Genomic DNA, 13,613 nt, shown 5'->3' on the forward strand with positions numbered 1-13,613 from the left:
CTCTTTACTACTTGTTTTAGTTATTTTGAACTCCAGTGCCCCTTACAGACATGTCAACTCTCCCATTTTTGTTGGGGGTCTCTCTGATTTGACATTGACACCCCCCTCCCTTAATAACAGGTCCATCTCCCATCATGTTTAAAGGGCAAGTAAACATTGTGCAGTTTGGACACTTCCCTGATTGCAACGTGGAAACTTAATAAGGTTTACAGACCCTTTTGAAGAATCAGTCATTTCATTCAATAAAAAAAAAACCTTATTCTCTTTCTTGTAAAACATTTTAATGTAAAAAGTGCAACAGGAATAATGAAGATGAATCTCTCTGTGCACAACAGACCAGTGTCTTTTCTTGCGCCTTATTAAATAAATTCTCTGTTGGTGCCGCAGACTTCTGCTCTTTTAAAATCCGTTTCTATGAAAATAATTACACGTGTAAAAACCTATAGCAGAGTCGGTTAATTAAAAGCTGCTTAATAAAGTGAATATTGACATTTCTGGGAGGGATTTATTTACACGAACAGCAAGTTGGCCCAGTTTCCCTACTATACTCAGCTTATTTTGTACATATATATATTTATCTATCATCTATATATATATATATATATATATATATATGTATATATATAAGTCAAGGGCACAGGTATTTACATAAAACATTTAAATAGCGAGGCAGAGCAATACAAAGGCTTTTATCGGGCGAGCCCGCGCCGTCATGTCACAGTCGGTAAGAATCAGCAAAGCCAGGGATCAGCTTGTGTTAAATATATATTTATATTGGGTTAGAACGTGCTCCACGATTTGATTCTGGAACACCATGAACATGGCGATGTTTGCTCCTTCTATCGAAGGCCTTAGGAGGGTCGGCCCGAACACAATGGCGATACTCTGGATGGACATTCTGTTGGATTCTCGATATTCAATTACGCTGGAGAGACAAGGAATTAAACATTCTGGATTTAATCACGTGGCAAGGTTCCGAGCTGCTTGTGGGTCTGGCAGACATTGAAACATATCAGGTATATGTGCCCAGGTCAACTTAATGGACCCCAAGGGGCAAATTCACTAAGATTCGTAGTTGCGCCAGGTGCAACTTCGCCGCACTTCGCCACGTGTAGTTTAGCCAGCGCTCCGCAAATTCACTAAAATCCGAAGTTGCGCTCAGGGGTAGCGTAAGGTTGCGAAGTTGCGGTAGCGTTGATTCGCTAAGCGAAGCGAAGTTACGCTAGCGATGGTTAATTTGCATAAGGCACCAAATTCTAATTTCAATGGAGGAATAGGTAGAATCACTACAAATGCCTGGGAAACCTTCAAAACATCAAATAAAATTTTTTTTTTGCACATGTGCCCACTGTATAGTTAAGTTGCCATGAGTTAGGAAATGTAGGGGGGAAGGAGGGGAGCCCCAAAAATGTTTTCGATCTTTTTCAGCCTATCACCCATAATATAGAAAAAACGCCAGCGTTTTTTGGGACTTAGAAAAAATTTGAACTTTTTTTGAAACAATCCTTATCTCGTCTATTGCGCTTCGCCTGGTCTGAGGTGGCGAAGGAAGTCTAGCGTAAAAGGTAGCGTTCAATACACTGCGCGCATTAGTGAATTTGCGTAGTTACGTCCGTAGGGAAAATTCGCCAGGCGTAAGGGTGCGAAGTAACACTAGCGAAACTACGCCAGCGTTCGTTAGTGAATTTGCGAAGTAACGAAAATGCCCAACGCTAGCGAATTGACGCTAGCGCTAGGCTAGGAACTGAAAAGAGAGATGAAGGTCCACCAGGCCACCAGTGTTGGGGTTAAACTAATTTAATGTAGTGGAGAAGCACGGAAGGGAGAAGAAGGTAAGGAAAAGAAATGCAGGACAACATGGAGAACTGAATAAAAATCCAGAGAATTTGGTGAATGTAGACAACTAAGAGGGAGCAGATGGAATAGGTTGGAGATTCAGTGGAAGAAAGGAAGAGGAATGGTTAGGTAGAAGACAATAGACAGAGCAGAAGAGAAGGGAGAGTGAAGAGCGTTATAAGAAAGAGCAAAAAGTAAGAAGGGGAAATAATGGGAAGGAAGGGAGAATAAAAGTGACATTGAGGGAGAAATCTATAAAGGGCAGAGAAATAGTAAAGAAGAGAAGTGAGACCGTGAAGCATGAAGCATTACACAAAAGGGGAGAGGAAGAAAGCCATTGGGAATAAAAAAAAGAGGAGAGTGGGAGAAATATGCAAGGAGTAGAGATCACCACCATCGGTGATGGAGGCAAACATCTTGAGGAACCCCAATGCCACCTACTTGCACAGATGACGGAAGAGAAACTGCATCGTGTCTCTGTTTGGCGACGGCAGCGACTGTATCAGCTCCTTGAACTGCTTCTTCTTCATTGCTGGGTCATTTAATTCTTTGATAGAAGAGGAAAAATGTCATCATTAGAGCAAACATTTTACCCGATGAAATACAATTCTAAATGGAATGTAAATGCGATTGTTATTGTGTCTTCTTACTTATTGTCTCAATGAAAATGTCAAAGTGACTGAAGGGGAAGAGGGGTTCTGGCAACTCCCGGAAGAAAAGTTTCAGGGCTCCGGTGATAACGTGGACATCTTCCCAGCGCCCGTCTTCCAGGTTGATGCTTTCTTCTGTGCCGAAGGCAAAATATGTTAAGTAAAAAGTCTGTGTGCAACCTCACCGCTTCTAGAGTGTTTTCAGCACACTATACTGGCCCACCAAGTCACTATTGCACGACAAACCGCAACACTGAGCCTGTAACACCACCATTCTCACTATTCAGCCCGAGAGTGAGTTTAGGTCATCATACTATTCCTCCAAACCTTTTCTTCCACTTCAGCACATCAACTCAACATACTGTGCTGAGCCTTCAAAACCAACAATCTCACTCTTCTGCACACCAGGCCACCATACTGAGCCCCGTGAAGCCACCACTCTTTGGATCACAAAGTCACCATAATGAGTTTATCGAGGCACCATTATCACTTTACTGAGCACCAAGTCACCATAATGACCTATCAAGCAATCATTATAATTTTCTGAGCACAAAGTCACCATACCAAATCCCACAGACTGCTATTATTGCTCCTCAGCACTCCAAGTCACCATACTTAGCCCACCAAGCAGCCATGATCACTCTACTGCATAACAAGGAACCAAATCTGAGGCAAACTGGACATAGCACCAGGGATAATCATTTTCATCTTCCTCTAGACCAGGGATCCCCAACCTTTTTTACCCGTGAGACACATTCAAATGTAAAAAGAGTTTGGGAGCAACACAAGTATGAAAAAGTCCCTAGTGGTGCCAAATAAGTGCTGTTATTGGCTATTTGGTAGCCTCTTTATGGACTGGCAGCCTACAGTAGACTCTACTTGGCAGTATACTTAGTTTTTATGCAATTAAAACTTGCTTCCAAGCCCGGAATTCAAAAACAAGAACCTGCTTTGAGGACCCTGAGAGCAACATCCAAGGGGTTGGTGAGCAACATGTTACTCACGAGCTACTGTTGGGGATCACTGGTCTAGACCAACTAGTGCTAAGATAAGACTTATTAGAGCAAATGTTTGTACTTGGTGGATGTGTGTCTTCTCCAGCCTGTATTGCTATGTTCCACAAATAAAAAAAGCAGATCAGCGCCTAGTGTAGTAGAGAAACCAGAAAACAAAGATAAAATATAATGTAGTATGTTCAGGTTCCTCAAATAGCAACCTGTTTTGGGAAGAAAAAACTCTCTTGTTGAAGTTCCCCTTTAAAGAAACCTTTCACTCCACCAAACATTGAATAAATGCTTGTTTTGGCCAAAATGCCTATGGTAGTTATAATTATTGCATGTAGTATTCAATTGTAATCTCCCTTGCTCCACAGAACACCTTTAAGCTCCAACAGAAGGATACAAAAATCCCATCGTATAATACCGTTTTATTTTTGAGAATAAAAAATCTTTTAAAACATTGCACTCACATTTCCATGAGGTTAGTCACCTGTATGCTGGCGTTCGTTTCTCCCTCGTGTTTCTCCCCTGCAGCTCACTGTGACGTCACCTCGCCTATGACGCGGAGGTTATATAATCATAACTACCGTCGTGTAAGTAGCCATTTTGGCCAAAACTGGTGAAGGTTTCCGGAATAAGCATTTATGCACTGTTTGGAGAAGTGACAGGTTTCTTTAAAGGGGAACTTGCACAAGAGAATTTTTTTTCTCCCCAACACAGGCTGCTATTTGAGGAACCTGAACCTACTACAATATATTTTGTTTTGTTTTTTGGTTTCTCTACTGTCCTAGGCGCTGATCTGCTTTTTTCATTTGTGTGATTTCGTGTACAGCTGAGAGAAGAGAAAACAAACCTAAAGGACTAACCATTCTTATTTTATCTATATTTATTTACTGTATTACTATGTCACAGTTTCCAGGTTCCCTACCCACCATCCTTACTCTTCAACAAATCAATCCATTGATACCTATCCTGCATACGTGATCTACTTGTTCACTATTCTAACTCCTTGGCAACCCACTTAGCCACCCAAATGACCTGATATTCATCCAGATTCTTCAACCAACCTGTTGCACCCCAATAATTACCATATAATTCCTCGACAAAACAGATCACCATCCCAAACCCACCCACTTACCAATCTAACATCTCAGCACATCAAGCCATTTTACTCTTTGCCCATTTATCATTCTAACAAGCAACCAGTCTTGCTCCTCACCATCCCAAGCCACCATGCTCCACAGATGGACCACTCAATTACATTCTCTGCTCATCAAGTCAAACCTACTCAGCCCACACCACCACCATTATAATACAATGTAACCACCATTCTCCCTGCACTGCTGTCATCCCAAATCTAACAAGTCACCATCTCTAATCCTCTCTGAAGAACAATTTCCTTCTGAATACACTTAAGCAACCAAACCATCAGCCCTGAACAGTTGATTTTGAAGGAAAGCAACATATCACAACAAGAGCTGGAATCACCATGGACAGGACAGAGATACAGGTGACCCCAGGAACTTCAGGTACAGATGCTCCTGCCTAATGGATCATCAGAATATGAACAGGGTTCTCAGAGAGTTGCACTAACCTTGATCCACTTTGTGGCGTAGTTTCTGTATAGTGGCCAGATTTCCGCTCACTCGATACAAACCATCGATATCAAGTCCTGTTTCCAAAAAATGGAATGTTGTGTTTAAGATGTAATCATTTTCACTCGATTATCTGTATAACAGTTAATTTCCAAATGGAAACTAAATTCTCTCCAAATGTGTGCCCTTCAGAACAAGACAAAGTTTAGACAACCCCAGGGCACTCCATCCCGAGGAGCTCAAAGCACCCTGGCCATTCAGATTTAGATATAAAAGTAATCGTTTCCTTCATAAGTTTTGACATTTCTTTGGCAATTCTGCTATATTTTGCCCTCCTCCAATCATATTCCACAGGGACCTTTACCTCTTTTCTCCACAGCTTGGATGGCCTTTCTTACAAATTCCGGAACATTTTGTTTTTCTCTTTCACAGAGCTGTTGCAAGGGGCATCCAAACACTTGTTCTGGATAAAACAACAACATTATTATTATTATACAGAGAGGGTCCCATTCCAAATCCCCCTATCACTGGTGAAAGAATTACCTTTGATGTAGCCTTTGTCTCTCAGGGACTGTAATGTCGGCCGCCTCTGCAAAAACTTCTTGAGCTTAGCGCGGACTTTGTGATCGCTGTCAGAGTTACTGCCGGATCCCATGCCTGCGAATACACGAGGGGTTCAGAGGGCAAGGAAACTGAATATGCAGATGGGCTACCATCAATTGCCCCATAGGCTCCCGTTATTTTACAATGTATTCATGCACACATGGCAGCTCCTCCCGTCCTTTAAATATACATATAAGCAGATATATTTTAACCCTTCCTTACTTGAGTTCTTTTTTTCATCTTTTGTTCCCAACTTTTCAGTAGAGCCAAATTCCTGGAAAAGTTCAGGTTCATCTTCAGGTGTGTGGTCTGCAGACTGAAGACAGAAGGAGTGATTTAAAAGCAAGAATAGTAATTTTGCCTGATTCCTAAACTGTGGGGGCTGTGTTGTCTCAGCTAGAGATCTTGGTTGATCACTTATTTGTGCCCTGGGTACCCCTGGAACTATAGCAGGGTGACTGTTACCCCAATGTTTCTATATATCTGTAACCTTGATATGAGCTAAGGGGGCCCAGCCTGAAGGTCAGTTAGGGGGAGATTTGGGGTGAGTGTTTATTTGTACCCTGGGTACCCCTGAAACTATAGCAGGGTGACTGTTACCCCAATGTTTCTATATATCTGTAACCTTGTCATGAGCTAAGGGGGCCCAGTCTGAAGGCCAGTTAGGGTGAGATTTGGGGTGAGTGCTTATTTGTACTCTGGGTACCCCTGGAACTATAGCAGGGTGACTGTTACCCCAATGTTTATATATATCTGTAACCTTGTTATGAGCTAAGGGGGCCCAGTCTGAAGGCCAGTTAGGGGGAGACTTGGGGTGAGTGCTTATTTATTGTCCATAGCTGGATGACTGTTCAACCAATTGCTTTTATACAAAATAAAATATAAACTTACTAAACGTATACTCTTGGCAATACTGTTCTTTATCGATTCGTGCCAGTCTGCAGTGATCGTCTCTGAATCATGGTGTATGAGAAACTCAGAGCCTTCTCGAGTCTTAAGCTGAAAAACAGCTTATTTAATTGGGAAATGAACTATGCGTATTTCAGAAAACAAAAACAATTTACATGGAAAACGTCACACCCATTTTTTTCCAAGCAACTTCTGTGTAGATTGGGGCGAGTGTCATAGAGGAGTTGTATAAATGATAACTGCATCTTCAGCTCTGCTCTTGCTATTGTCGACAAAGTAGTAGGAAACATTACACAATAGGGCCACTAGGCGGCAATGTTATCACGGGCAATTGCCCTTGACATCAACGCTTCTTCTATAATCAAAGTAACCTCCATGTGTGATGCATTAGGTAACACTAAGTATCCCATGGCCCATTAAAAATGCCCCATATACCATACACCAGGGTCTCTCCGGCATACAAGGTACAACTTTGTTTCCCCAACCAGATTGTCCTCACCTCCAGTACATGCTTCTTGCTTGACTTATCCTTGGTGGCCCATCGGAGAGTGGCCCCTTCTAGCCTGACTGTGTACTCTGGGGTTGAGAGCTGGGACTGTCTCTGAAAATCACAAAGAGAAACATTAATCCCTGACTGATGGGATGAAACTGGCGAGACTGTACGTTGTTGTATGATGGATCAGATACTATTAGGTATTGACGCAGTATATTATTATTATTATAATAAACACAGAGGCAATATATTCCATAGGGCTGCAGTATACTTGAATGTAGGGCATTGGAGTGTACCCCAATCATTTCACTAGGAAGATGTGCAGATGATTACATTAAACCTGCTCCATCTGCTAATGATAAATGTATGATACCGGCAGTTCCAGGTGCTCATTGCGCTATAAAGTCCCTGGTGGATCACATCTGCTCCATCCATGCTCTGGTAAAGTTGCAACATGTTATAATAGTAGGGGGCTTGCCATGGGGGCCTGGCCTTTTGAAAACCTGGTGTAAAAGGTCTATAGATTCTACTTTCACAAAGCCTCACCAAAGGCAGATACTGCAATTCCTTACAGAAGAACATCTGGACCACCTCTGCGGAGCAATATCCTACTCGCTTCTCTCTTTCCTTTATGATTGGAAAACATTGTACTTTCTGCTTCAGTGATTTTCATACTTTTAGGTTTCAAGTTCCCCTTTGTGGCTGAATAGTTGCTGAGAGCCCCATTAGTGCCTAACAAGGACATATATATATTTATATATTTATTATATAGAGAATATATATGTCCATCTATTCTGTAAGTATTGTCCAACAAGCTTCTAGGGAGTCATTGCATTGAATTATGATGCTCTAGACCATGGGTTTTTTCATCTTTTCTAGTTACAGAAGTCTTATAGTCAACTACCCTTCTACGGGGCTTTTATACATTAAGGGGCCGATTCACTAACTTCGAGTGAAGGATTCGAAGGTAAAAAACTTCGAATTTCGAAGGTTTTTTTGGGCTACTTCGACCATCGAATGGGCTACTTCGACCTTCGACTACGAATCGAAGGATTCAAACTAAAAATCGTTCGACTATTCGACCATTCGATAGTCGAAGTACTGTCTCTTTAAAAAAATCTTCGACCCCCTAGTTCGCCATCTAAAAGCTACCGAAGTCAATGTTAGCCTATGGGGAAGGTACCCATAGGCTTTCCTAACTTTTTTTAATCGAAGGATATTCCTTCGATCGTTAGATTTAAATCCTTCGAGATGTTCGATTCGAAGGATTTAATCGTTCGATCGAAGGAATAATCCTTCAATCGCACTATTTGCGCTATTTGATATTCGAAGTCGAAGGATTTCAATTCCCAGTCGAATATCGAGGGTTAATTAACCCTCGATATTCGACCCTTAGTGAATCAGCCCCTAAGTATTTATATAGTGAATAAACTACCCCCTATTGTAAAATATAAGGATATTATAAGTCACAGAGGAGTGACTATATAAAAGTATGAGGCCAAAGGCCGAGTGTTTTTAAATAGGTCATGGAATTCCGAGGTTACTTCTTATACTTCTAATATCCTTATATTTTCCAACAAGGGGTACTTCATTTATTATAATACACAAGTTTAAGTGAGACATGTGACAAAAATGATTAACTGATGACATCACTAAGATATCATTTACAGGATATGAATAACTCACCGCACTGTTGGATGATAGATTTTTACCATCCTTGAAAAATGTCAAGATCCCTCCTTCCAGGACAGTCCAGGAGGAGCTCCAGCTTTTACTGTAAGGAATATCAATACGAAACTGTTAGGAGAGGCCTGTCCCTGGAATAATATTCTGCTTTAATGGTGTATTTTCTAACAAAGTGATGGAGCTGCCATTTATATTTTTCTTAAGGGGAATGACAACCCAAAAACTGTTTTGTTTTGCTTAATAAAAGAAAAAGTAATTCTAAGCAACTTTTCAGTTTTGGTTGGAGATCCCCTTTAAAAAAAAGTACACTAGGAGTGCACTGTTTATTGTGTGCCCACAACATTTCTTCTCTTTATATTTGTATTTATACATATGGGAAGGAGGTGCCATATTGATTCCCTTAGACAGTACAGTATGAGGGTATAGCTTATTGTGTGCCCAGAACATTCCTTCTCTGTATATTTGTATTTATACATATGGGAAGGAGGTGCCATATTGTTTCCCTTAGACAGTACAGTATGAGGGTATAGCTTATTGTGTGCCCAGAACATTCCTTCTCTGTATATTTGTATTTATACATATGGGAAGGAGGTGCCATATTGTTTCTCTTAGACAGTACAGTATGAGGGTATAGCTTATTGTATGCCCACAACATTCCTTCTCTGTATATTTGTATTTATACATATGGGAGGAGGTGCCATATTGTTTCCCTTAGACAGTACAGTATGAGGGTATAGCATAGCTTATTGTGTGCCCAGAACATTCCTTCTCTGTATATTTGTATTTATACATATGGGAGGAGGTGCCATATTGTTTCCCTTAGACAGTACAGTATGAGGGTATAGCTTATTGTGTGCCCAGAACATTCCTTCTCTGTATATTTGTATTTATACATATGGGAAGGAGGTGCCATATTGTTTCCCTTAGACAGTACAGTATGATGGTATAGCTTATTGTGTGCCCAGAACATTCCTTCTCTGTATATTTGTATTTATACATATGGGAAGGAGGTGCCATATTGTTTCTCTTAGACAGTACAGTATGAGGGTATAGCTTATTGTGTGCCCACAACATTCCTTCTCTGTATATTTGTATTTATACATATGGGAGGAGGTGCCATATTGTTTCCCTTAGACAGTACAGTATGAGGGTATAGCATAGCTTATTGTGTGCCCAGAACATTCCTTCTCTGTATATTTGTATTTATACATATGGGAAGGAGGTGCCATATTGTTTCCCTTAGACAGTACAGTATGAGGGTATAGCATAGCTTATTGTGTGCCCAGAAAATTCCTTCTCTGTATATTTGTATTTATACATATAGGAAGGAGGTGCCATATTGTTTCCCTAGACAGTACAGCATGAGGGTTTAGCTTATTGTGTGCCCAGAACATTCCTTCTCTGTATATTTGTATTTATACATATAGGAAGGAGGTGCCAAATTGTTTCCCTAGACAGTACAGCATGAGGGTTTAGCTTATTGTGTGCCCAGAACATTCCTTCTCTGTATATTTGTATTTATACATATGGGAAGGAGGTGCCATATTGTTTCTCTTAGACAGTACAGCATGAGGGTTTAGCTTATTGTGTGCCCAGAACATTCCTTCTCTGTATATTTGTATTTATACATATGGGAAGGAGGTGCCATATTGTTTCCCTTAGACAGTACAGTATGAGGGTATAGCTTATTGAGTGCCCAGAACATTCCTTCTCTGTATATTTGTATTTATACATATGGGAAGGAGGTGCCATATTGATTTCCTTAGACAGTACAGTATGAGGGTATAACTTATTGTGTGCCCAGAACATTCCTTCTCTGTATATTTGTATTTATACATATGGGAAGGAGGTGCCATATTGTTTCCCTTAGACTGTACAGTATGAGGGTATAGCTTATTGTGTGCCCAGAACATTCCTTCTCTGTATATTTGTATTTATACATATGGGAAGGAGGTGCCATATTGTTTCCCTTAGACTGTCCAGTATGAGGGTATAGCTTATTGTGTGCCCAGAACATTCCTTCTCTGTATATTTGTATTTATACATATGCATAAGGAAAGCAGCCATGAGGAAGCGAGCCCATATGAGAAGGAACCAGCCATCACAAGACTGAGTGCAGCAATTGCTGAGGTTGGGGGAACTGGGTATGAGGTTGCTGCACGGTACAGTCTATACCTTATATATAGAGGGGGTTGGCAGCCCCATCTGAGAGAAAAAAACTGACAAAAAATTAGTGGTGCCCAGTGTGCACTTATAAAGCATCCCTCTGGGATTTACAGTTCAAAAATATTGCAGGAGGGCTGGCACTGGGCATCCCCAATAAACAGTGACGACTCTCTACGTACCGAAGCTTTTTGCCGTTGCCGGATATTTTGGCCTTGTGAAGGACTCCGGCTTTTTCCAGGCTTTTGGTCTGCAAGACAATAAACAATGAATTCCATGAACAGGGGATGAGCAGATGGGGTGGGTATATTGGGATGTGTGTGTCAAAAATGTGTGAGTATTTCCAACATCGAGTGTTTGGTATATCCCAGCATTCCCAATTTAAAGGGGAAGTAAACTTGTAAAATGACTCAGTGTTGCTTTAAGGGGATTCCCCTTTAAATATGGTGTCGTTTTTATTTCTAAATGACACTGTTTACTCTGCAAATCATTTACTCTACAATATAAAATCTCATTCCTGAACCAGCAAGTGTATTTAGTTGTAATATTGGTGTGTAGGTGCATCTCAGGTCATTTTGCCTGGTCATGTGATTTCAGAAAGAGCCAGCACTTTAGGATGGAACTTCTTTCTGGCAGGCTGTTGTTTCTCCTACTCAATGTAACTGAATGTGTCTCAGTGGGACATGGGTTTTTACTATTGAGTGTTGTTCTTAGATCTACCAGGCAGCTGTTATCTTGTGTTAGGGAGCTGCTATCTGGTTACCTTGCCATTGTTCTTTTGTTTGGCTGCTGGGGGGGAAAGGGAGGGGGGTGATATCACTCTAACTTGCAGTACAGCAGTAAAGACTGACTGAAGTTTATCAGAGCACAAGTCACATGACTGTGGGCAGCTGGGAAACTGACAAAATGTCTAGCCCCATGTCAGATTTCAAAATTAAATATAAAAAAAATCTGTTCTCTTTGGAGAAAGGATTTCAGTGCAGAATTCTGCTGGAGCAGCACTATTAATTGATGCGTTTAAAAAAAAAAAAAATCCCATGACAGTATCCCTTTAAGAATCCATCTCAGTGGTTGCTGGACTACAGTTCCCATCATGCTTTAATCCTTGATAATGCACCAGTGAATGCAATGGAAGAATTATGTTCCCTTTAATACATCTTTATGGTAAAGGCACAGGGAACCCTATAGCTGGGTACAATGTTCTACCAATAAGATTTCAATGGTTTCTAACCTGGTGATGATGATGATTTATGTCCAGCAAATCTTCAGAAACAGCTCTTTTGAGCCTTTGGCCGAAATCCTGAAATAACAGAATTAAAATGAGTTACTAATAATGTACCCCACCCCCTCCAGACCCTATCCTATCCTTTCATTAACTCTCCGTGTGAGACATATTGGTTTCTGCCTGTGAGAGCGACTTACCTCTGTATGTTTCAGCGGAGAGAATGTTGGGTAATTATGCTGCAATTTTGTAAAGACATCGTCATCGTTGGGTGTATGAACCCTCGGTGGGCCAACCTATGGATAGGCAGAGACCATCAGCTGTCTCTAGTTTTCAAGATATTGGCAGTTTTTCCATGACAGTTTTATAGTACATTTGAAACAACAGTGCTGGTCATTTCAGCTACAGTCGGCTGAAAATTAATTTATGGAGAAAAGTGAAGCCATGTGATACTGCAGGAATCATGAGTTGGGGGAAAAGGTCAAACAATCACAATATCCCCTAAGTACAATACACCCCTCTTTGGTTTAACCCCCCACTACTGGCAGGGCTGATCCTATCAAATGTGGGGCCCAATTGGGACAATGTTGGCGGGGCCCCTAGACAAAGGAGGTCATTTATCAACACTGGGCAAATTTGCCCATGGGCAGTAACCCATGGCAACCAATCAAATGACTGCATTCATTGTTCTGCTTGCAGCTGGCTTTAAACAGCTAATCACTGATTGGTTGCTATAGGTAACTGCTCATGGGCAAATTTGCCCAGTTTTGATAAATGAGCCCTAAAGTGTTGCTGGCTACTGACACACCAAGTATTTAGGAAAATAAGGGCATACAGGCACAAAATAGAAAGGAAAGGGGCAGACAAGGTAAGAGAGTGAGAGGGATGAAATAGGGGCACATAATAGGGGCACACAGGGTAAGAGAGAGAGGGAGGAAATAGCAGAGTGGACTGGGCCAATTAGTTTGGGGCAGGTTGGGCCGATTCAGCTTGGGAGCAGGCTTGGTTGGATTGGGGGCAGGCAGGGCCTATCAAGGTTGGAGGAAAGCTGGGCCTATGAGAGTTGGGGGCAGGCTAGACCTATGGAGTTGGGGGATAGGCTGGCTCAGTGGCGTAACTAGATATTACTGGGCCCCACAGCAAATTATTTTTCAGGCCCCCAAAATGTTTAGAGGTTGACTTGTTTCTCCAATATTTATTGAAATTGTATATGAATTAGGGCCTCATGGGGCCCCTATACCTCCTGGGCCCCCCTGCAGCCGCAGGGTCTGCTGCCTCTATAGTTACGCCCCTGGGCTGGCTTATCAGAGTTGGGGGTGGGCTGGACCTATGGATTTGGGGATGGGCTGGACTCTCAAAGTTGAGGGCAGGCCAGGCAGCATCATGTGCTGAGGGAAATATTATCTGTGGTGCGGGGCCCCCAGAGGTGCGGGGCCCTATTGGGCCCAATTGGTCCAA

The 13,613-nt window shown here is 41.6% G+C and overlaps 1 protein-coding gene across 4 annotated transcripts in view; it reads right to left on the reverse strand.

Moving 5' to 3' along the window:
- Nucleotides 1–259: 259 nt before the first annotated feature.
- Nucleotides 260–13,613, reverse strand: part of arhgap27.L (Rho GTPase activating protein 27 L homeolog) — a 58,899-nt gene continuing 45,545 nt past the window's right edge. For 3 of the 4 annotated variants that reach the window (XM_041575964.1, XM_018234914.2, XM_041575965.1), the window contains 13 exons: nt 12,356–12,451; nt 12,165–12,233; nt 11,116–11,183; nt 8,771–8,858; nt 7,091–7,192; nt 6,574–6,681; nt 5,905–5,998; nt 5,623–5,736; nt 5,444–5,542; nt 5,079–5,156; nt 2,487–2,621; nt 2,278–2,383; nt 260–925 (listed from right to left, as the gene is read on the reverse strand). In XM_041575964.1, the coding sequence (XP_041431898.1) occupies nt 748–925; nt 2,278–2,383; nt 2,487–2,621; nt 5,079–5,156; nt 5,444–5,542; nt 5,623–5,736; nt 5,905–5,998; nt 6,574–6,681; nt 7,091–7,192; nt 8,771–8,858; nt 11,116–11,183; nt 12,165–12,233; nt 12,356–12,451 (1,335 nt within the window). In that variant the 3' untranslated portion in view covers nt 260–747. The remainder of the gene's footprint in view (nt 926–2,277; nt 2,384–2,486; nt 2,622–5,078; nt 5,157–5,443; nt 5,543–5,622; nt 5,737–5,904; nt 5,999–6,573; nt 6,682–7,090; nt 7,193–8,770; nt 8,859–11,115; nt 11,184–12,164; nt 12,234–12,355; nt 12,452–13,613) is intronic. The other variant, XM_018234915.2, reaches the window with a different exon arrangement.

The sequence above is a fragment of the Xenopus laevis genome, chromosome 9_10L (genome assembly GCF_017654675.1).
Source record: "Xenopus laevis strain J_2021 chromosome 9_10L, Xenopus_laevis_v10.1, whole genome shotgun sequence".
In the NCBI taxonomy this organism is placed as follows: domain Eukaryota; kingdom Metazoa; phylum Chordata; class Amphibia; order Anura; family Pipidae; genus Xenopus; species Xenopus laevis.